We start from the raw sequence: 23,688 nt of genomic DNA, 5'->3' as shown, positions 1-23,688 counted from the left end.
CTGCCCCCCTCACTCAGGCTACAGTCACAAGGCTGGGTGTCATTGCTGTCCATAGGTGAAGCACACATGGGTCCATTTTCTCTCTTTAAATGCTCACTGCTAATCTGCTGGGCCTGGGGACAGGGTCTTCCCAACTCTCCCATCTGACTCATGGTGGGGATGCATCAGCCCAGGGCACTTGTCCCACCCCATGGTGCCCTGCTCTCTAACTCTTCAGCCCTTAGCACTACAGGGACACAGGAAGATGATCTGGGACTCCAAAGCCCATTGGTCTAAAAACTATCCCCCAGCCAGGCACAGTGGCCCATGCCTGTAATCCCAGCACTTTGGGAGGCTGAGGTGGGCGGATGATGTGGTCAGGAGTTGGAGACCAGCCTGGCCAAGGGACCAGCCTGGCCAATATGGTGAAACCCTGTCTCTACTAAAAATACAAAAATTAGCCAGGCATGGTAGTGATGGTGAGTGGCGGGGGTTGTGGGGGCTGGGTTGTCTGCCTGTAATTCCAGACACTTGGGAGGCTGAGGCAGGAGAATTGCTTGAACTTGGGAGGCGGAGGTTGCAGTGAGCTGAGACAGCACCACTGCACTCCAGCCTGGGTGATAGAATGAGACTCCATCTCAAAACCAAACAAAATAACACACACAAAAAACTATCCCCAGCAGGGCCCTGAGGCCCCCAGCACCTGGAGCCAAGGGTCCAAGGTGCAAACTGAGAAAAGCTTCAAGCCCACAGAACTCCAGCCAGGAACATGGACCTGATGCTACACTAGCACCAGGACCCTGGGATGTGACTGAGTCCAGGGGAAAGGCCATGCCCTCTGACCCGTGGTGACTGGGAACTGCTCACCGCTGCACCCCACCAGCTCACTGGCTGCCTCCTGGGGAAGGGTCAGCAGACATCTGAGGAAGGAATATGAGAGGCAGGCAGGAGGCGCCACCTGCTTCCCCACCATCCCCATTGGTTCCTGCGAGTTCAGCCTTCTCACCCTGCAGCCTGCTCCTGCCCGAGATCCCCTGGTCCACAGGCACTGCTTCCACTCTCCCTCCTCTTCAGCACCAGAAGCTGTCCCAGACTCTCCCATCCTGGTTTCCTTGCCTGAACCTGACTCAACCCCAACACCCCTGCAGTCCTAGCCCTGGCAGCAGGCCTCTGACCTTTCCCTGACAACCACAATGGCCTCCTCCCTGACAACCACAATGGCCTCCACCCTGACCATCCCACATCCTGTGGACTGGAGTCTAACTGCCTACCCCAGTTCTGAACTTGGAGCCTGGCTCCCCTGACAGTGGAAGCTAGCGGCCACCCTGGATTCTGGAGGATCTTCCACTCCACTCCCCTAGGTCACACGGCTGATGGCTCAGTGCTATAGCTGCGACTTCACCTGGCACTTCTCCCTCTACATCCAGTTGCCTGGTCCATGCTGCCCTGGAAGCCGAGTTACCCTCACAGACTCATTTCTGGAAAACCTACTTATGAAGCGGGTGGGGGGGCCTTATTTCAGAAGTAAACAGGATTTAGAGGCCCGGCTTTGCTACTCAGCCAACAGACCTGGTCCCTAAGTGGTGGAGTAGCCTTGGCTGAAGTGAAAGAACTGGGTTCCCCCCAGACCCAAGGTAAGTTGCTTCCCCTCCCTGGTCCCCTGTTCCCCCATCTGTCTCTGATAGCTGCCCCTCAGTGCCAGCCACCAACCAAAGCTGCTGATTTCTGCCCTCCCCTGGGCTGTGGCTCCCTGACCCCTGGCCCATGCCTATGCAGCTCATGCATGGATGTCAGCTTGCCTGGTTTCTGGTCTCCTCAAGCCCTTTCCTGGTGTTCTCATCTCCTGCCCTGACCCTGTCTCACTGTCTGTCTATCTGTTCATCTGTCCATCTGCCTGACCACCTAGGGCTCCTCGCCTCGGAGGCTGCCAGACCTGATGACTAGGAACAAAGGGAAGGAGAGAACCAGGGCTGCTCAGAGGGATCCTGAATGAAGGCTGGGAAACCCCACTCTGAATCTTTGAAGGCTTCATGGCCACTGTGCCAGGTGGAGTCTGCCTTCCCTGCTGACCTTTCCTAAGTCCCACCCCATTGCCTAGGGCTGCCTCTGCTGGTTTCAGATGCCTGCCCAGCCTGCACTTGGCAGTCCTGTGGGATGAAGATGTGGATCACGAGTGGGGAGCTGCCCACTTGTCCACCAACCCTGCCCAGGGAGGGGCTGGACCCTGGGCACCTGGGAGGCTGAAGGATGGGGCGTCATGCCCTAGATGATTGCCATAACTGGGCTCCAGCTGGTGTTGACACAGCAAACATGCTGCAACTCCCATTTGCCGAGGCACAGAGTGGGCAAACACAGGAGGCTGCTGCAACAAAGGGCCTGACAACCGTGCCCAGCCTCTCAAACAAGGGCCCGGGGTCTGTGCCAGGAGGCAGGAAGCTTCGAGCAGCCGGATACTTTGGCCCTCAGAGGTGGAAGCTGGGGACAGGGCCCTTGACAAGGCCCCCAGAGAGGGGAAGGTTGGTAGGAGACCCTGCAGCCCAGGATTGGACTGGACGGAGCTAAAGGAGGACAGATCAGTCTAAACACGGGGCCTGTCCCACGTGGTACCCCCAGGAGCATCCCTCGCTGGACGCGTGTCACCAAAGTCTGGGCATAATCTCTGATGACAGATCTGTGTGCCCACACTTGTTCCAACTGTACCGGTAGGGAAACTGAGGCCCACAGAGTGTGAGGTTTGCCAAGGACTTGGTGCTGCTCAAGTGTGAGCGGGGGCTGCAGCACAGGGTGTATGAGGGCTATGATTCTTGGCCACCTTCTGTGCTCTGGTTCCAGTCATGGGCACCCCATGCCATGCTGCACCTGCCAAAGAGGGACATTTGGCCACAGGTTCTTTTTTGGGGCAGGGCAAGGTCAGGACTGTGTGGGATGTGGTCCCTGGGTGGGGTCTCAGCTAGACACCAGGTAGCCCCATGCACATCTCTGCCTCGAGAGTGGTCTCATACTGCATCTACACATGTGCTCTGCAGAGCCAGCCAGTGGGCAAGACCCTCTGCCACCACATGCACACACTCCAACACACACACGTGCATCTCCACCTTGGGACCTTGGGCCCTCTTGCCCCCTTACTCTTCCTTGACTGGCTATATCCTCCCTCCCCGCAGGTCCCCTGGGCCTGTTCAAGTATCCCCAGAGGCATGCCTTCCCTCCACCCTTTGTGGCAGGCATCACATCACTGCCATCTTCAGTAGACTGCACTCCTCAAGGGAGGGGCCCAGCAGGTCTATTCGTGCTGTCCCCATACCTGGTAACCTCCTACTGTGCCGCACACTGCAAGGGCCAGTGCTTAGTAAACAGAAGCTGAAGCAAGGGCACCTGAGGTACCTGGTATCCCAGGACAGGGTCAAGGTGGAGCCTCTTCCAGCAAAACCTCAGGGGGCCCTGCCTGGGGTCACCATGGCATCTGGGGCCAATGAAACCTCAGGTGTTAGCTTGGGGAAGAAAGCTGAGGGTATAGGAGGCCCCTGATGGCCTTCTTGCCACCCTATGCCCCCTACCCTGAGGCTGGGTCTGTACCACTGTGCCTTCCTCAGCAGCACCCCGTCAGCCTTGGCTTCCTTCTCCCACAGGCACCCACTGCCATAGAGAGGCATCCCTCGCTATGTATTTTAGGGCACAGAAAGTAGGACCAGAGAAATGACTGGCTGCTCCCAGGGCCATGCTTCCATGGGGCCAGGCTTGTGGACATGCAGCTACCACCCCAGAACTCAGGTGGAGAGTCCTGTGCCCTGTCTCCATCACCCACATGTGCCCTCTCCCCTGCAGTGGAAACTGATGCCCAGGCTGAACCTTCCAGGCTCCCCTCCCAGCCCCCAGTCCTCCCATCTCAGCAGATTCAGCCTGAGTCAGTTCTGCTCACTCTCTCTGCTAGGCCAGTGCCCTGGCTGGGAACTCTACTGACATACCGTCCTTCTTCCTTTCTTTTACCTTTGGAAATTCCTGCCTTCCAAGGCTCAGCTCAAACGCTACCTCCTCCAGGCTGTCTTCTTAGACTTGCCTGTCTGCTCTGCACACTGGGACCCCACAGCCTGTTTCCCATCTCCTTGAAGTGTGGGGCCCTGGAGGGTAGGGATCAGCTGGGCCACTGGCTCACCCTTCCTCACATGCACCTACCCTCCCCCAGCCTCACACACAAGGATTTCAGAACAAAGGGCCAGACACTATTAAAACTCAATTAAAATTCTCACTTCTCCGATCCTAAATTAGACTGGTTTGTCCCCGTGGCACCTGCAGGCCCTTTCCCTCCGCCTCCCTGCATCTGCTACCTTCGCCATCTGGGACCCCTGGAGAAGTGGGCACTAGCAGGGGATCCTCCCTCTGTGCAGGTCTTCTCTGGGGAGTGGAGCCATGTACATCTCCCTCCCCGGGGTTCATTTTCTCCATTTGAAGGACTCCCATCTCCCCGCCCTGGATTCCTCTCCTCTGGAGGTGGGGTACAGGGGTACTGAAAAGGAAACTCGGAGCAACAGTTCCCAGCCTGCACTTGGATCCCTGTCTGAGTGGGATTGGCCACCTTCTCCAGCTGCTCCTCAGCACCACCCAGTCAAGGTCCTGCCTCTAGGCTCTGCCTTCCACCCGGCGTTCTCTCACCTTCCCTACCTGCCCCTGGCCTTCCCCTTTGCCCCAGCCAGCACCACTCTGTTTCCTCCCAATCTCTGGGAGCTCCGGGAGAGGCAGGTGCACACGCTTAGGAGCCAGGGTAAGCAAGGGGAACTGGGAACTTGCCTCACCCAGGCAGTGACCAGGGTTAGCATCTAGTCTCAGCCCCCATTTCCTCATCTGTAAAATGGGCATTCTGCCCCATAGCAAGTAGAGATTGGAACCACACCTGGCCTAGGGCCTGGCTGGGGCTAGCAGAGATTTGCTGAATGACTGAGTGAGCAATGAAAGACACGGAGGCTGCATGGCACTCCCAGGGGACTCACCTAGCATCAGAAGCAAGGCCATAGGGTGGGAGAGGCTCTTGTGGTAAGAGCTGGGCCTAGGGTGTCTCAGCCAAGGTGTCCCCATAGGAGGTAGGTGATACCAGTCACAACATCCAGGGTGCTGAGCTTCCAGGCCTGACACATACCTGCTGTCAGCCCCTTCCTCTGACCTTCAGCCTCTAGGGAGAATTCAGTGGCCGGGTATAGATGTGTGGGGCTGACCCACCAGGCTCTGTGGGCCTCAGGGGTGTTGCACGCCAGTCCTCCTAGACCCTTCCTTTGACTAGCAGATGCTAGTCAGGAATGACTTCTGACCCCTCATGAGGCCCCTGCATCTTGGAGCAGGTCTCAGGATAAGGGCATCCTCCACAGAGCAGTGTCAGGAGCCAGAGAAGCTCAGGCCCAAATCCACAATCCAACCTTTCCCAAGGCCTGGCAGTCTGGGCCAGGCCCTTATCTGACTACCATTAGCTCAGGCAGTTGGGTGAAGACGAGAGATGACATATTTCTCCTGAGGACCCTTTGGCCATGCCCCAGCCATGTTCCACCTGCACTGTCTCCTTTGACCTTCCCAGGGAGGCCAGCTCCCAGCTGGAGACCTTCAAGGGGTCTCGAGATTCTCGACAGCCAGACAAAGGCAGGCACAGGAGGCCATCCCCACCCTCATGTCCAGCTGTTGGAGGTAGCATCTTGACCCAGGGCTCATGCTGACCCCAGGGACCCTTGGTTTACCATCCCTTCCTCATACTTCCAGGCCACCCTCTCCAAGGAGCCCTGACACCCACTCCTGGGTGGTTGCTCTGCCACTGTGTGCTCCCTGGTAGCTCCTAGCGCTCACCACCAAGTCCCTTATCTCCTTGCCGGCCAGCAATCTGGCTGCCTCCCTCTGTAGGCGGAGGGCCCCAAGGGTGCCCACACAATGGAATGGGCCCAACAGATGCTCATTCCCCAATGCTTCCCCCATCCCTGGGGACCCCCAGCCAGCTCCTGTGGGCGGCACCTTGCCAGGAAGCAGCGGCACTGTTTGGGTGAGGGGAGAATAATCAGCTGTAAACGCTGCAATCAGGGAGAAAAGGCTGCTCCAGCGCTTGGCGCCCACGCGTGCGCTTAATTGGCTCCACGTGTCTGCAGCGCCTTTCAAGAGCAGGAAAGTGGAAGGGTCAAGATCTCTTAATGTCCATAATGGAGGGGAGGCAGAAGCCATCTCCAGCCCCATATAAACACCTTTTAATTGCCCGGAGAAGGGTGGGCGGAGGCAGCCAATGCCACAGGATTTCCTGCCTGTCTGTCCACCATTATTGCACCTTTTAGAGCTTCCCTAGCATGGAGTCAGATCCCAGAGGCTGAGCTCCAGCCAGAACCCAGAGCCACAGCCCTGGCATCAGTTCTACAAATGTTCACAAGTTTGCAGAACTCGTGTTCGGTTCCAGGCCAGGCCTTGGCAGTAGGCGACACCCATGGCTTGGTCCTCCAGGGGCCAACCTGTTTATCTCACTCTCGTCAATGAATGCACCAGGGGAGCCAGCTGAACTGGCTTCCACCTGCCTCAGTGCCACACTTGCCCCCACATCTTGCTGCCTCCTCCAGGTAGCCTTCCCGTGACCTCTTTGGACTGAAGGAATCTTTCTCCTGCCAGCCCTTCAGTCTGCACCTCTCTGAGGCCCCCAGTTCTCCCTGCTTGTGGTTCCCATGACTGCATCTCTGTCCCGTCAGACCAGTGGTTCTCAACTGGGGCAACTTTGCTCCCGGGCAACGTTTGGCAATACTTAGAAATATTTTTGGTTGTGACAACTGGAAGAGTGGTGTACTGCTGGCATCTAGTGGGTAGAGGGCAAGGGTGCTGCTAAATACCCCGCAGTGCACAGGCAGCCCCACCAAAAGGCAGGACGCAGCTCAAGGTTTCAGCAGTGCCGAGGCTGATGCCCTGCTTTAGACGAGGCTTTAGAAAGGAGGTGGGAGCTGGGCAAGCGCTTTGAGGAAAAGCTCCCTCCTGACAAAGGGAGTGGTCTGCTGCCCTACAGCTCCTGGATCCCTCCCTGGCTCACACCTCCTGCCCTTCTGAATGCCCAGCCCAGAGCCCAGTTCCTGAACAGACCTGGTCACACTGCCAACAATGCATCACTTTAATTGGGTTAAGTGGCCATTAGCAGCAAAAGCAGGGCGGCTGCGTGCAGAAGGGTTTTTAATTTTACTCTTTAAATGATGCTCACTCCCCAGAGAGGCTGCCGACGGTGGGAACAATGCCCACTGGAGCCCCCAGGACCAAGGCCAGAACTGCACACTGCCCCCTCTCATCCATCTGAGCCTCATGGGGGTGTGGGAGGGGTGCTCAGTGTCTTGTCTTCACTGCTCAAGGAAGAAACTGAGGGAGCAGGGACCTGCCCAAGGCCACGAGGTCATCACAGAGTAAGCCCCTGTCAGAGGAAACCAGTGTCCCATCTCCTGTTCCCTCAACCCTGTCCCGTTGTGGACAGCAAATGCCACGTGGCTACTAATAGTAGCATAGAGGGGGGCAGTGGCTGGGGAGTTGTTTGTGGGGTCTGGAGCCCAACTACCTGGATCTAAACCCTGGTTCTGGCTGGGTGCCGTGGCTCACACCCGTAATCCTAACACTTTGGGAGGCCAAGGGGCATGGGTTGCCTGAGCTCAGGAGTTCCGAGACCAGCCTGGGCAACATGGCAAAACCCCAGCTCTACTAAAATACCAAAAAAATAGCTGGGCGTGGTGGCACACTCCTGTATTCCCAGCTACTTGGGAGGCTGAGGCACGAGAATTGCCTGAACTTCGAAGGTGGAGGTTGCAGTGAGCCAAGATCCCACCACTGCTGTCCAGCCTGGGTGATAGAGCGAGACTTTGTCTCCTAAATAAATAATAAATAAACCCTGGTTTTGCTGTGATACCTGGAGCAAGTGGTTTAAGCTCTCTGAAGCTCAGTTTCCTCAGAAGTAAAATGGAGAGAGGAGAGTAACCCAGTGACCTGTGTGAGGATTCGGAGCAATACAGAGCATGCAGGCTCATTTCTGGTCTGGCACCTGGTGGGCACTAAGAGGCTAGTAATTCTGGCAAGGAAAGATGCTGACCATTTTTGGGAGAAAGCCACATGATTCTGAATCTATGCAGAATCATCTGTGGCACATTAAAACATCCTGATGCCCTGTCCCTCCCGCTCCCCGAGAATCTGATGCACTTGATCTGAGGTGGGGGCTGGGTGCCACGATTTTAGAAGCTCCTCTGACAATTCCAGTGTGCAACCAGGGTTCAGAAACGCTGCACTAAGGCAAAGGTTCGGCCCTTAGGACAATGGGAGGGACCTGAGGGGGAGGAGGGGGCATAGGCATGGTAGGACGGGTGCTGGGCTTGAGTCCTGGGCTGGGGTCTCCAGGTGCTAGATTCCTAGCAGGGCCTCTCACCGCCTCTGGTTTGTTTGAGGAAGGAGGCAAAAGGGCCTCCCAGAGAGCAGGTTTCCAGCTACCATGCTGATGTCCTGGCCTCTCTATCCTAGCCCTGGGCTTCCCACTCTCCAGGAAACAAGCCCGCTGAGCCTTGATACACTTGGCCGTGTTCCTGAGAAGAGGCTGGAATCTCTCCCACTGGGGTCACCCCTCACCCAATCCTGGGCAATGCCTGCCCTTCCCCAATGGCCTCTCCTCCAAGCCATACGGCACAGGATGCTGCTGCAGGGGCACCACCCTCAAGGGACTGTCCACACTGTGGCCTTTACAAGTGAGGCCCCTGGAGTTGTGAAACTAGAAGTGCTGGGCCAGGAAGGTGCTCACGTTCCTATTTCATACGGGGAGAAACTAAGGCCTGGGACAGGGATGGACTGAGATTTCCATGAGGGCAGAAACAGGGCCTGTCCTTCATCACTACATCCCCAGCACCCGAAGAGAGTATGTTACACAGGAAGAGAGTATGTTACACAGTAGCCATCGTCAGATGTTGATGAATAGATGGAGGAGGAATGTAACGATGAGGGATGGCCTTCCTGAGAGCCACAGGCCAGGGCCCAGCTGGGAGGGCAGGAGAGTCCTGATTTGGGTCCAGCTTTGCTATAAGGACTTAGGCACCTCCCTATTCCTCCTGGGACTCAAGACTCTGAGAGAGTGGGCCCTGGCTCAGAAGGCAATCTCCCTAGGTGGTCAAAGTTCCAAGACAGGTGCCCCTCCATGTCGCTGAAGCAGAGGGCCCAGCATGTTTCTCGGACTTGGGGATGCTGGTTGCTTGCTTTGCAAGACCCCTGATCTGGCCTGCTCCTGCCTGACTCTTGGCCCCAGCAACCACCCTTTGCAGCTTGGAGAAACTCGTTACAAACATCTGATTGTCCCTGATTAGATGAGACAATGAACTTCCGTCCTGTGTTGCTCAGCTCCCTATTTGCAAGCCCCCAATTAGAATTCCAGACCAGAGCAAAGGATTTAAATTGGATTACTGGATGGGAGAGAGGAACAATGGAATAGGGGATCGGGGTCCAGTCCCCCAACAGCCCTCCCTCCATATAAACTCAAGTTGCAAACATGTGGAAAAGGAGAAAGAGACCAGGACTTGATTAAAGGCACGTTTAAAACATCATTAAGGGCTGGGTGCGGTGGCTCAAGCCTGTAATCCCAGCACTTTGGGAGGCTGAGGCGGGTGGATCACGAGGTCAAGAAATCGAGACCATCCTGGTCAATATGGTGAAACCCCATCTCTACTAAAAATACAAAAAATTAGCTGGGCATGGTGATACGTGCCTGTAATTCCAGCTAGTCAGGAGGCTGAGGCAGGAGAATTGCCTGAACCCAGGAGGCGCAGGTTGCAGTGAGCTGAGATCGCGCCATTGCACTCCAGTCTGGGTAACAAGAGCAAAACTCCGTCTCAAAAAAAAAAAAACAAAAAAACAAACAAAAAAAAAACAACCAACCAACCAACCAACCAAACAAAAAAACATCATTAAGACCAAAACTCATCTTCAACAATTAGAGCCAAGCAGGGGGAAGGGTGGTACTCCTTTTCCTCTGGGGATATGGGCAGGAACATCTCGTGGGTCTGGAGCTGGGGGTGCTGCAGCAGGAGGAGTTCACTGCCGAGGAGCGCTGGAAGGCCAAGGGCTATGGGCTCAGTGCATGCCTCAGGAATAATGTGGGGTCAAGGGGCTGGCTTGGAGTCAGGGAGACCTGAGTTCAAATCCTGGTTCTGCCACATCCTGGCCTGATGCATGGCACCTCTGAGTCCTAGTGTTCCTCTTTGTGAAGTGAGGGTTACAGGCTTTCCTTCTCTGGGTTGCTGTGAGAATGATACACAATAGACTCATCACACAGTGAGTGTCTGTCTGGTCAGTGTATGCCTTTCCCCATCATTTCTCATAACAAATCATTTCTGGGCCAGAAGTGGTAGCTCATGCCTATAATCCCAGCACTTTGGGAGGCCAAGGCGGGTGGATCCCCTCCGGTCAGGAGTTTGATATCAGTTTGGCCAACATAGGGAAAACCAGTCTCTACTAAAAATACAAAAATTTAGGCCGGGCGCGGTGGCTCAAGCCTGTAATCCCAGCACTTTGGGAGGCCGAGGCGGGTGGATCACGAGGTCAAGAGATCGAGACCATCCCAGTCAACATGGTGAAACCCCGTCTCTACTAAAAAGGTGCAAAAACTTAGCTGGGCACGGTGGCACGTGCCTGTAATCCCAGCTACTCCGGAAGCTGAGGCAGGAGAATTGCCTGAACCCAGGAGGCGGAGGTTGCGGTGAGCCGAGATCACGCCATTGCACTCCAGCCTGGGTAACAAGAGCGAAACTCCGTCTCAAACAAAACAAAACAAAACAAAACAAAACAAAAATTAGCTGGGCATGGTGGCAGGTGCCTGTAATCCCAGGTACTTGGGAGGCTGAGGCTTGAACCCAGATGAAGGTGGCAGTGAGCCAATACTGAGCCACTGAACTCCAGCCAGTCTCAAAAAAAAAAAAAAAGGGAAATAATTTCTGTTTAGCACCGGCTGTCTCAGGCTATGGCTGGGCTGCAGGTGCAGTGGAAAGGAGACAGATGCCTATCTGCCTCACATGGCAGAGTCTAGCAAGGGGCGCGCAGGGATCAGGATCTCAAGCCTTCCACTGCCCCTCCCAAGCTATCAGAGTTGATTGTTCCTTTAGGGATGGGGAAAGCAGCTTGGAAAGAGACTCTAGCCCTGTGATTCCCAAGAGGCTGGGCAGGAGGCTGGGCCCTGGGCTCTACTTGTGGTGGGCAGGTCCGGCTATTTCTGCCACCACTCAGCACCCCTGCTGTCAAGAGGCCTGGGGGAGTGGCAGGCTAAAAGGCCTGAGGGCTGCCCCTTCCTGCATTTATCAGGCAGTTCCAACACAAGTTCTGGGCTGGGAGCCCACATCTGTAAACCAGGCAGCGGGCAGCAAAGCTGGGAAGTAGTGTGCAAATGTGGGGTCTTGAAGGAAGCAGCACAGAGACAGAGTTGGAAAACAAGGAAAACAAAAGAGGGCATCCAGGCCAGCCCCGTTCAGAAAGGTGAGAAGGTGGGGCATGATGCTGGCTGAGAGGCGAGCATAACGGGCTGCTATCCCCACAGAAGGCGTGGCTCTGCCTGCTCCTGGCTGTCTCCCTACACCCGTGACCAGGAGATCCTGAAGGCTGGGAAGAGCCCTGCTCGCGGTCCTCTGGGTGGGAGGTCCTCAGAGTCTACCTTCTCTGGGACCCTGGCCCCAGTAAGCAGCCTCTACCTATTCCATGGCCCCAGGTCACATGGGGACAGGCAGGGGATCCCATGGGGAACAGTAGGGCCCAGTTCCTGGAGAAGGGAATTCTGGTCCTCTCTTGGGGCCTGGATCTGGCAGAGTATGGGCTGGGGTGGCCACCCTGACTTAACCCTGCCAGGACCCTGGCCTAGGCCTGGGCACAGCTTGTGTAGACTTGCTTATTTTTAAAAACTGCTTTATTGAGATACAACTTATACACCAGCAAATCCACCCAAATAAAGTATACAATTCAGTGGTTTTTAGAATATTCAGAGTTGTGCAACCATCACCACAATCTAATTTTGGAATATTTTCATCACTCCGAAAAAGAAACCCAGTACCCATTAGCAGGCCTTCCCTATCCCTTCCTTTCCAGTCCCAGGCACCCATGCATCTATTTTCCATTTCTATGGATTTGCCTATTCTGGACATTTTATAGAAATAGGATCACACAATATGTGGTCTTTTGTAACTGACTTCTTTCACTTAACATAATGTTTTCGGGTTCATCCATGTTGTAGCAAGCGTCAGGAGACGTCATTCCTTTTTTTTTTTTTTTTTTTCTTTTTTAAAGAGATGAGGTTTTTACTCTGCTGCCCAGGCTGGAATGCAGTGGCATGATCATGGCTCACTGTAGCCTCAAATTCCTGTGCTCAAGCTCAGCCTCCTGAGTAGCTGAGACTGCAGGTACACATCACCACACCCTGCTTCATTCCTTTTTATTGGATTGGTTTGTCTTTGACACAGGCTGGAACAACTGCAGGTATGCCTCTGATCAGCTTGGATGCCTCTCACTAATTTACACATGACCTTCCCTGGGCACTTGGCAGCTGAGAAGTCCCATCCCACCTAGTCTCCCTGGGATGGGCTGAATGTCAGGGCTCGCCTGCTTTGTCAGTGTAGCCCAGCAGGTACTGTTAACCCTCAGAACTACAGTGGCCTGAGGCTGAGAGGTACAACCTGCTGCATATAGATGGGAAGACTGAGGCCCAGATGGGAGAGCAGAGAAACATTCAAAGCCATGGGCAGAGCAGCTGCCATCCTTACGTGGTCTTCTCTGCTCCTCAACACTGCCCCAAGAGAGCCTGCAGCCTACCTCAGGGGCAGATTCCTCCTACAGCAGGTCACTGTCTTGGCCAGGTGCTCATCCAGGGCACCACACACAGACAAACCTGGGGAGCCAGAGGTACGGGAAGACCCCAGGCCTAGAAGGAGGGAGGGGTAGGGCCTGCCCAAGTCCCAGCCTCAGGCGCACACAGAACCCCAAGACTCCAAGTCTCATGCAGCTACTCCAGATAATACCATCCTGTTCCTGCTGTGGCTGCCCACATTCTGCATGGGCACAGCCCTAATGCTGGCCCAGCTGAACTCAGGAGGGCCACATGACAATGAAGGCTCAGGACACTGCCCTCATGGTGTAGGACCTTTCTGCCTGGCTCTCCATCAGCGCTCCTCTGCCCCCAACACACGCACTTACCTTCAGGGCCTGCACCTTCCTGTCCAGCAGACTCTCAATGTCCCCCGCCACCTTCTCCACCAACTTCTGAGGCTCATTCTCCTGCACCTCAAACAGGTTCCGGTTGTCCTTGTAAATCTGGAAGGAAGCAGAGGCCAGGAGTGAGGCCAGGTGGTCCCATGTCCCCATGCCATGGCCCCTGCATACCCATGTGCGCAGCTAACCTCAGCACAGTCCTCACCTGCACCCAGACCCTGGCTTTGGCCTCTGAGAGAGGGCATGGAAGGCCAGCACCCCCACCGACCTGAAGGCAGGACAAGGCCAGGGGCTCTGTAGCTTGCATCTGGGATGAGGGTCCAGTTTAGGCTAGTTGTTCTGGTTGGTGGGATGGGGTTGTCACTGCCTTCTCTGGGCCTCGGGGTCCCCCCTTTCCAGGGTTATGAGTAGCACCCCCTGACTAGCTCAAGGTAACTGTGAACAGCAGAGAGGAAGGGTGGGCTGGAGAGGAGGCAGGAGGTTGAAGGGAGATGGAGTCAATAAGCACACACCACACACCCCATCCCAACAAGATGCTCATGCCCACGCATGTGCACACACACCGCCATGGCTCCACACTGCTCAGGCATCTGGATCCCTTTTTGTGGGTGCTGCCCCAGGGCACTAGAAACTAACAGGAGCTCTGGGCAGCCCCCTGGGCTCCTCTGTCATTCAGGGCACAGAATATGGGGAACAGGGGGACCAGGGAGGAGGGGGCAGGTTGGGGGGAATGAATCTGCCCAGCCTTCCTCCAAGGGGAGTGGGTGTGTGTGCAGGTGCATGTGGCAGTGTAAATCTGATTGCGTGTGTGTGTGTGTGATGGCTCAACATACCTGCTTGTGTGCATGTGCCTGTGTGTTGAGGGTGGGGCGGGTTTAGGGCCTCTAACCCCCAGGGGCTTGTGAGTTTCAGGAGCAGATTTCTGCAAGTGTCTTTGTTCACAGCTGGGTCTTGGGCGTGTGCATGCACATGTATGTTTGTGCATCTGTATGCATCATATACCTCTGCATGCGTCTCTAAGCCTGACTGGGTCCATGTGTTCACTGAGGTGACCCAAGGAGGTCTGTGCCTCAAGCACAGGCTCCTTCACCACTGGAGGTCACAGAATAGGCTGCCGTGACTGAGCCACAGGCTGAGCAGAAGTGGAGGGATGTGGAGCGAGAGAGGAGGTGATGAGGAAGATAAGGAGTGGGGAGAGGCAGCTGATGAAAGACAGACAAGCAGAGAGAGATAAGGTCGGTAGAGTGACAGCAAGAAGGCAGGGAGATAAGACCTTGTCATCTGAAGGGGGATGGGGTGAGGGGGGCTGGGTGCTGCCGCCCCTGCCCTGCCGATACCCAGTGCCTGGCAGTCCAGGGGTTAACGCACAGCACAAAGGCAATCTTCTCCTTCTCCCGCCACCCCCATCCCTCCCGGCTTCTCTTTTCTTTTTGTCCTTCTTTTAGAACAAAATAATTTGTGGTGAAGTCGCTTTTTCCCGCAGAGCAGTGGCAATCAGAGGGCGAAACTTGAGGCCTGGCCACATGGCCAGGGAGGAGAGAAGCCCCCAAGTGAGTTCCAGGCCAGGAAGTTTCCTGGGCCCCTGGGCCCTGCCTCAGGACAGAGGTCTACAGAGGGAGACGGTAATAGAGATAGAGGGTGAGGAGGGGTCGGACCCTGGGGGTCACTGAGGAAAGGCAGGGAACCTAGAACCTAGCACCTTACTGTTGGGGAAACTGAGGCACAGAAACAGCAAGGACAGGTCAAGGCCAGGCGACTGAGTGGCAAAGCCAGATTCCCCATCAGCTTTCACCCAGCCTTTCCAGGTTTGGGAACATCGCTTGACAGATTACTCTGGGGTGTGTTGTGGCCATGCTCTCAGCCACGCCCACCAATGTCTCTGGAGAGTGGTGCCCCAACCCACTTGCACCAGCAGGGGGCGCCACTGCCTGGCTTCTCCTGGCCTGGGATGAAGTTCATACCTCAGACTCTCTGTCAAGGTCATTCCCAGGTACAGCCACAGTCTGGGCTGTTCATGGCTGTGTAGCCCCAGAATCCAAGGCAGGACCATGTGGTTCTCCTGGGAATGTCCAGGAGTTCCTCCTCTTGGAGTACCCAAGGGCTCCAGGGTAGTCCTTGCAGCCTGGCATGATGACTGTGCTGGGGATCAGGGGACCACTGAGGCATTGGGTCTCCAGGTGGCAGGGACATACCTCAGGGCACTAACAGGTGACACGAGGCTTTGGAAGCTGAGACTCTGCCAAAAGTCACTCACCTCTGAACCTCTGTGTCCGATCTTTTAAAGGAGAGAACAGCAGTCCCCACCTCACAGGCTGAGGACAGCACACCCATGACTTGAGCAGCCTGTGCTCCTGTTGTTACTGCTATTGTTTGGGATCATCAGAATTCTGCAGATGGAATCACTGTCCCTCCCTGCCCCCATCCTCCCCTGCTAGATCTTAACACTTGGGGCTGTCCAAAGCCATCGGCTCCATTCCTGGGCTGGTAGCCTCGGTCTCCTGGGGTCTGCCCACCTCCAGCCCCACCCTCTTCTCCCAGCTCGGCCTGGAAGTGTAGGCAGTCTCCCTACACTGCAGCCACCCTGTCCTTGTCTCCGACACCTCAGCTTCGGCCCCAGAGTGATAATGGTGGAGCCTAGACACCGGGACGCCACTGACAGGGCACAGCCACGGCCAGCTTCCTTTTCTCTCCTCCAAGCACCATGTCTGAGTGCAGTGGACACTTGGTAAATGCACATGTTGAATTCTATGTCCAAGAGCAGATCTCTGTGGCCAGCTGGGCCCAGGTCTGGTTCCTCAACTTCTGCCTGCATCTGCGCAAGCCCTCAGGGCCCAGGGATGCATGCACTGTGCTTTCTTCCTGTTCTATTTCTACCTGAGGACCCACCCCAGCACCCTTCTGCCGGCCCGGGGGCCATCACCTGGGGCCTGTCAAGCCCACTGACCTGTCATGTGCTTGCAGGTCCCTAGCCCAGGCTGGTTCCCACAGCCATACCTTGATTCACGCTGCCCCTGCATCCCCTCCACCCTGCCCTGCTATCTAAATCCTCTGTAGGGCAAGGCTAGGGAAATGGGCTGGAAGGGGTTTCTGAGAGGAGAGCAGAATCCCAGGAGTGCAGGGGCTGGTCATGCTGCCAGCCAAGCCTGCTCCCCAATCCCAAATGAGCCCTTAAGGTGCAACAGTTCTCGAATGATAGCCCCGAGTGCCACAGCTCTCCCCTCAACAGTCCCCTGAACTTGCTCCAGTTGTCCCTGTCTTCTGGGGTGGGCCCTGAGCTGAGCCCCAAATGCCCAGGAGATCTAAGTGACACAGCCCAGCAGATGGTCTCACCCTGGGAGATAGGTCATCTTTACACTGATGCGGTCCAGAGAGGTGCTTTCCACCTGCAGGCACAGCAGAAGCCCAGGAGAGCCCAGGGCAACTCCAGTGCACAGACTCTGCCCAGGGCTATCCCCACTCCAGCCCCAGCTTCCAGCCATGGCTCCCAGGGCCAGCTGGGAACTGGCAGAAAGTCCAGGGTGCACTGGATGCAGGGCCTCAACCACCACAGCAGGACGGCAATTCCTGCCGATGTCCTTGGCCCAGAGAGTGAATTAGAAAAAGCCAACAGCTTCCATAGCAGTACGGCCGGCACAGCTTCACCTCTGCTGGACTAAGGAGCACAATAGGGTCCAGCAGGCCCCAGGGTACCCTAACTCTGTGCCAGCAGTAATGGGGAGGGAGAGGTAGTGGCTTTAACCCACAAAGAGCTGCCAGGATGCTGGTGGGACAGGGTGGCAGACTGAGACAGGGCATATGGGAGAGGACTAAGGAACAGGGGGAACAGGGTGGCTGAGGTCCCAAGGGGCAATTCAGGAGTCTGCTTGGAGCCCCTTGTTTCCAGGAGTCCCTAGCTCCCCACCCTGTTGCATGCACTGGTGACCATGGCTCAGCTGGTGCCCTCCTCCCTTGAGGGCACTCCCATCCCACCAGTGATAAAAGACCTGCCCCTCTACCTATCCCCTCCCCCAGGGCTGGTTCCAGCCCCAACCTTCTCAGCTCTAGCAGTTCTTTGATTAGGCATCAGGGCAAGTCCTGCCAGTCCTCTGGCCTAGGGCTTCACAGGGCCCATGGGGGCTGATGACCCTTTAGAAGCCCTGAACCCTCTTCCCAGCCTCCTGCTTCCCCCATGGCTCTGCGTAAGTGGGAGGTGAGCCTGGAGGACCCCAGCAGGAAAGATGACCTTGAACAGGAAGTCTGCATGCTGGCAGGAGCAAAGGGAGCCAGCCTCGTCCCCACAGCTCCTAACAGTCCTGCCTGGGAGAAAGGAGTCCAGCTAGCAGCCCCAATGTACCTGGAACACAGAGACAGCCACCACAGGAAACTAACAGCCTCAGGACAAGTGACCTGGGCAGGCCCAAATCAGAGCGCATTTTGAAAAGTCTCAGAAAGTCAGCAGCAGGGGAGCCCAGACCTGAGCTAGCACCAAACCTGTCTAGGGCAAGGGGGAAGCTGAAAGGGAAGAGGAAAATGAGAGGGGAGGGGGAAAGGAGAGGAGAGAAGGGAAAGGAGAGGGGGGAAAAGCAGGGAGGAAGGGCCAAGGAGGCTGCAGGAACAGCTCCGTTTGCCCTGAGTGTTGGCTCTGGCTGCTCTGGGGCAGGTGCTTTACACATGACTTCACTAATCTCCTACAACCCCTGAGGAGGGTCCATTCTGATCATCTCCATGGGATAGGGCACTGAAGGTCAGCGAGGTTAAGGCGCATGTGAAACCGGCGTTTGAACTGGGTGGAATCCAAAGCCCTTGCTTTAGGTCATACTCTGTGCAGTCCTTTTCCTGCTGTTATCCCTACACTTGAAGGCAAGGCCATGGGAAAGGAGGCATAGAGATGAACTGGGAAGGCCTGAAGGGCTTGGGGTGGATGCAGGCAGAGGCTGAAAGACTGAGGTCTCTGGAAGGTGGGAGGGCCATGCTGGAGGGGAATGAGGGGAAGACTGGCAGGGCCAGCCCAATCAACTAAGCACCCACCCATCCCCGGGAGTCAAAACAGGCACTCACACGCAAAGCTCCTCTCTGCAGAGAAGGCGAATGGCCCTAATCTCTGGAAAATTAAATCAGAAAGAAAATGGAACAAGAAAGATTTGATGCAGGCTTGGCCCTGCTGCCAGCTGTCTCCTCAAAGACCCAGCTCACCTTGGGCTTCGCCAGGTGCTCCAGCACCCCTGGCCTCCTCCACCTGCCTGGGGAGCTGGACAAGTCACAGGCAGGGTGGGGCTGAGCCCTGAGACATGACTCCGGGGAGACAGGCACTCTACCCGCCTCTCACCATATTTCACCATAGGGAGCATCTGGGTGAAAGTCTTAACTGCCCATGAGGCCCCTGCGGAGAGGGCAGCCAGTGAACAAGAGATGGTGGGTGAGGCCTCCTGAGGCCCAGCCCACAAAAGCAAGCCCTGGGGAGGGAACCACCTCAAGAGACCATAGGGTTTGGGGTTGGAGGCCGGGGTCAGCTGCCAGACTGGGCTACACTCATGTCAGGTGGTGGCTAGGGGGCTTGTGGTGGCTTGGGAAGCCTGAGCTGGGCCAAGAAGGAGGTAGGGGAGTTGGGGACAGGTAGTGACCAGTTCAAGGACCCTAGTCAGTCAGGGCAGAGCCAGGTCCGGGCCCCCTGTCTCACCCACCCCTTCCAGGCTGCTAACCTGGCCTGCCTTAGTGAGAAAAAAGAGGGTATTGACATAACTGCAACCCTCACCTTGAAGACTGGAGGGTTGATAGGGTAGCCAGGCACCTGGGGACCCTCTACCACTGACAGCACCTGGGACAGATCCAGGACAGGCTGCACCCCTCAGGACTCTCTCTATAACTCAGTTTTTGATGGGACTGAGGGGCTGCCCCATGGTGGGTGCACAAAAACCCTAACCTGGTAGCTCTGGAGACACACCAGCCATGAGACTGGGTGTGTGACTGATAGCTTCCCTGGTGGTGGTTGAGGCCTGTCCCTCACCAGCCTGGCACAAGGCTTACAGTAGGGCAAGGGGTCCCTGGAGCTCCCAGAGCACACTGCCGGTGCCCACGCAGGGGTTTACATGCCACTCATTTACATGCTTCATCAGCTGCTGACATTTGCCAACTGCCATGTCAGGTTCCTAAGTGGCCATGCCACACGACCACCATCCCAGGTGGGGTGACCCCATGGTCACTCAGCTATATATGTTGTTCTGTCACACTCAGGTTTTGTACACCATGATGTTAGATGTCCCTTTAATAGTTCCCCTTCATATCCAGTAGAGAATGCTTGGGACAAATGCTCTCTCTAGAGGGCATCACAGACACAGAACCAGGCCATTACAATCGGCCTGCACAGGCTACAGTGGAGGTCAGACAGCAGTGTGGGAGCAGGGAGGAGGGTGCCTGGCCTGGTCTCCTGGGTGGGCAGCCCATTAATAGCATATCCTTCCCCACCCCTACCTCCTTACGTCCCCACTGGGGCAGCAGAGATGGAACAGACCTCATCCCTGCCCTCCTGGGACTCTACCCAGAGGGGATAGATGCCCAGACAGGTGGCAGCAGAGAGAGGTGTGTAGAAGACACCTGGGAGTGGGGCTGGCCTGCTTGGGGGTGGTGGGTGTGGGGCAACAAAAAGCCTGAGGAGGGCTTTCTGGGGGAGAGGACATCTGAGCAGTCTGAAAGGCTGGACAGGAGTTTTTGTGGGTGGACGGGGATGAGGGACTCTTGGCAGGAGTAGCACCAGGTGAAAAAGGTGGGAGAAATGGGGATAAGGGACTGCTCAGTAGCTGCAGAGGGGCCTGTGGGGGGACAGAAGCTGGGGATACAGGGTATGAGGGCAGGGAGAGCAGATACCCAGGTGGTGGGGACAGGGGGATCCTCCAGGAAGGAGAGATATGTGGCCTGACCATGAGGTGAAAAAGGCCCGGTAGCTTTGTGGTCCCTCGTCCCCAAGAGGCAACTTCTAGGAGCTTTCACCAGCAGGATTCCCTTCACAAAACTCACAGGGGCCTGAAGCCCACACCACCACCCCCAGCAACGCCTCCCTGTTTTTAAAGTTAAAGTTTAGTTGACTGTCATCCATTACCGCAATTAGTACATTATGTCTAATTATGCAATTAGTGTAAAAAGTGCACTTGCTGCTGAGAATGGGAAATTACGCTGCCTCGTTACGCTGTAAAATCTATGTCATAAAAAGGCTCAATCTCCTGTTTTTCAAAAGACACAAAACCCAACACAAAACAATAAACCAAATCCTCCCAGCCAAGCAAGGGCCAGTCTGTGCCAACCTTCCTGTGCTTGCCCCTATGCAGAGCCTGCCTCTGTGAGGCCTGCCTGGAACATGCCCCCAGGCAAGGCACCACCCACCAGAAACACTGGGCATGGCCCATTCCTGGATGCAGCCCTTTGCTCCTCTGAAACATATGCGAATTTCCAAACTGACTTGAAAACTGTGGCAATCCTGATTATCCATTTACATCAGGCCTGATTTGAGCAAGGTCTCCAGTGTTAGGGCCTGTATCTCAGGGGACAACAGTCGTAGAGGGAAATGGTATCCACCCAGCTCCAAAATGAGAGGTCTTTTCTCCAAGGTTCCTGATGGCTTCTGTGAACAGGGGGTTGCAGATTCCAGCTCAGGGAAGTGGGAAGAACTTTCTCACACTCAGGGCTCCCAAACCCTGAAAGCAACACCTGGGTAAGCATGAGCCCCCTGCCACAGGGACTATTCCAGCCCAGCTGTCGGGAGTGCTGAGGAGGGATTCACCCATCATTAGCAAGCACTGTGGCTAGATTCCAGGCTGCCATTGTTAGATAACAGCATTCCTATGGCCATGTGCCTATGTGAAGCTTGCAGTATCTTCCCTAAGCTCTGACTCCCTTGGTGGTCAAGGGATGCTTTGTGGACAGGTTGGGAGTGAAAAAGAATCAAATGAGGTCTCCTTACTACAGAGGTGACAATCCCAAATGGCCCAGAGCATAGAGCTGGAGAGGAGGCACACTCCATTGTCCCTGCCTGCCTATGCCAGCATCAGGCACACTCCTGTGTACCTCAAAACAAACACTGCTGGGCCAAAGCCCCCCATGATCTATCTCCAAGGTCACAAGTTAATGCTCTAGCATGGGCTGCTGAGTGCCTGCCCAAGAAGTGCTCTCTGAGCAGCTTCCCTGAGCCCCTGCCTCTGAGCTCCCACCACTCCTTGATCTGAGATGCGTGACCCAGGCCTTGGGGTGAGTGGTGCAATACCATGGAGACACCTTCATAGCCAAGCATCTGCCCTGACCTTATGGGAATGATGTATGACCTCCTGCAGGTGCCACTGCTGAGTGGTGCTCAGACAAGGTATTCACAGAATTCACAGAGCAGAGGCATGGAAACCCAAGCATCCCAGAGCCCATGGGGCACTAGTCCCCTGCAACCTCGCCCACCTACAATAGGCATCCATTGGTTCTGGGTGTGCTGAGATAATGGAGCAGTGAGCACACCCCAGAGAGAAGCAACTACTGAGAAAGGACCTGGGGTAGAGGGAGGTGGGCATGGACCCACTGGAGGGGCATCTGTTGGCTAAACTCAAGACGAGTGCCCTTGGACGGTTCCAGCCTCCAGGTCTTTGTCTAATCAGATGGACTGGAGAGCAGGGGAGACAACTCTGGCACAGCACAGCCACAGGGACACCAGCCAGAGACTCTTGGGGCCCTCATCCTCTCAGTGTGGCCTGGAATAGTATCGGGTGGGGAATTTGAGCCCGAGGTGAACCAAACTGCAGGCAAGATCCAGGGGCCCTTGCCTGCTCCCCCTCCCTGAGTTGGGAGCTGCCGGCTGTCGAGGCAGCTGGGAGGGAAGCTGTGCCCAGCATACCAGCTGGCACGGGGGAGTGCGAGTAAACATACCCGCACTTTCCCAACTCACAGAAGTCGCCGGGTGGCGGCCGGCTGGTGTGGGCGCCCATGTTTATGGGAAGCAGACTGTTTGTGTCGGCGTCTGGGCCCCCTTGCCACCCACCCTGGCTCTGCTCTCTCCCGCTGCCTCCACACCCAGTTGGCCCTGCCTTCCTTTCATCAGAACTCCTCAGCCTCTTAACTGCAGAAGGATGGGGATAGTGATGACAGGTCCTCTGTGTGGCCAGACAGGGCTCAGTGCATAGCCCATGGAGTCCTCGTCATTTGACAGCTCTGGGAAATAAGAAACTGGCCGCAGACTACAGGCAGTGAATGGCAGTACCTGTGGCACTGGACTTCTCAGACCCCAGCCATCAGGTCCAGGCCTCGGCTGTGGCTCAGTTCTCTGACCCACAGACAAGTCTGGCCTGCCCTTCAGCCTGTTCTCTATCTTCAGCAGCCCTGGCCCAGCCTGGTCATGGATGAGGACCCTGCCCTCGAAGCAGGACAAACAGCCCCCTCTACCCTATGATGGCCCAAGTAGAGAGACCCAAGCCAGGCCACTGCCTTGCCATCTGGCCTCTTTAACCCCTTCACCCGTGTGCCCCCATCTTCGGATGTGTCAAACAGGTTAAAGCCCCCTTTATCCGCCTCTCAAGACGCAAGGACAGTGGGCTGGGAGTGAAGGGTTCTGGAAGTCAGGGTGGACAGAGGCCCCAGTGGACCTTTGGTGGGCCAGGGAGGCCTCCCAATCATGCCACAGCTCCAAGGGGTTTCAATGGGTCATGGAGTTCTCATCTGAGATGAAACAGTCATTGTAACCCAGAGTCCTTGTAGCCTAGAGCTGGCAGAAATTCACCCCCATAAGTACCCTCATGAGATGGAATTGAGGCCAGGGAGCAAAGGGCAAAATGTGCTTTTTCTGTATCACTTCCATCCACCCCTTACAGCCCTCATAGGTCAGGTGAGCAACCCTCTTCAGGGGCTGGGCAGGTCCCCCAAGGACTTCAGAGTGGTCAGAAACTAACCTTGTCCCAAAGCCACCAGTCATGCCCTGGGGATAGAGATGATTGTAACAAGGGCACCCAGGAGGTGGTCAGCAGCTGGTTGGCTTCTCATCTTACAGATGAGGAAACTGAGGTGCCAGGAGGGTCACAATCTGTCCAAAGAGGAGACTTCCCAGACTCTTGCACCCACATCCCCGCTCTGCCCTTAACCAGCCTCATGGTTTGGTTTGAGCCTTCACCCTCACAGTCCACATAGCCCTGAGCTATCTCAGCTAGGCCATCCTGGCATTCCTCAAAGATGGAAGGTCAAGTGTTGGGTGCTGGTGGCTTTTCATGGGACTGCCTTCCAGGGTTGCTCCCAAGGTCCTGAGTACTTTCCCTGATCTACTCTGTCCTGCAGGGACCAATTTTCCTGGCCTCACAGGCTGGAATTCTGTTCTGTGCTGCTGAGATTTGCTAAAGATGTCAGCAAGTAATGACAGCACCAATGACAGCCCTGATCACAATAAGAGGTGCTGCTGAGGCCCTCAGGCTGGCTGCTCTTGTGAAAACATGAGATCTTAGCATGGCAGGTGTGGGGGATAAGGGTGGCGAGATGGAGAGAAGCCCAGAAGATAAGCCCATGGCCTCTCACGGTATCAAGGGCCTC

At 55.8% G+C, this 23,688-nt stretch overlaps 1 protein-coding gene across 9 annotated transcripts in view; it reads right to left on the bottom strand.

The window, feature by feature from the left end:
* The window catches only part of CACNA2D2 (calcium voltage-gated channel auxiliary subunit alpha2delta 2), a 140,793-nt gene that overhangs the window by 58,638 nt on the left and 58,467 nt on the right, over nt 1–23,688 (bottom strand). For all 9 annotated transcript variants that reach the window (XM_074403798.1, XM_074403794.1, XM_074403792.1 and 6 more), the window contains exon 3: nt 13,156–13,272. In XM_074403798.1, the coding sequence (XP_074259899.1) occupies nt 13,156–13,272 (117 nt within the window). The remainder of the gene's footprint in view (nt 1–13,155; nt 13,273–23,688) is intronic.

The sequence above is a fragment of the Saimiri boliviensis genome, chromosome 8 (assembly GCF_048565385.1).
Source record: "Saimiri boliviensis isolate mSaiBol1 chromosome 8, mSaiBol1.pri, whole genome shotgun sequence".
Lineage (NCBI taxonomy): Eukaryota > Metazoa > Chordata > Mammalia > Primates > Cebidae > Saimiri > Saimiri boliviensis.
Note: the sequence above shows the minus strand (reverse complement) of the source record. Positions and strands in the feature narration are given on the sequence as shown.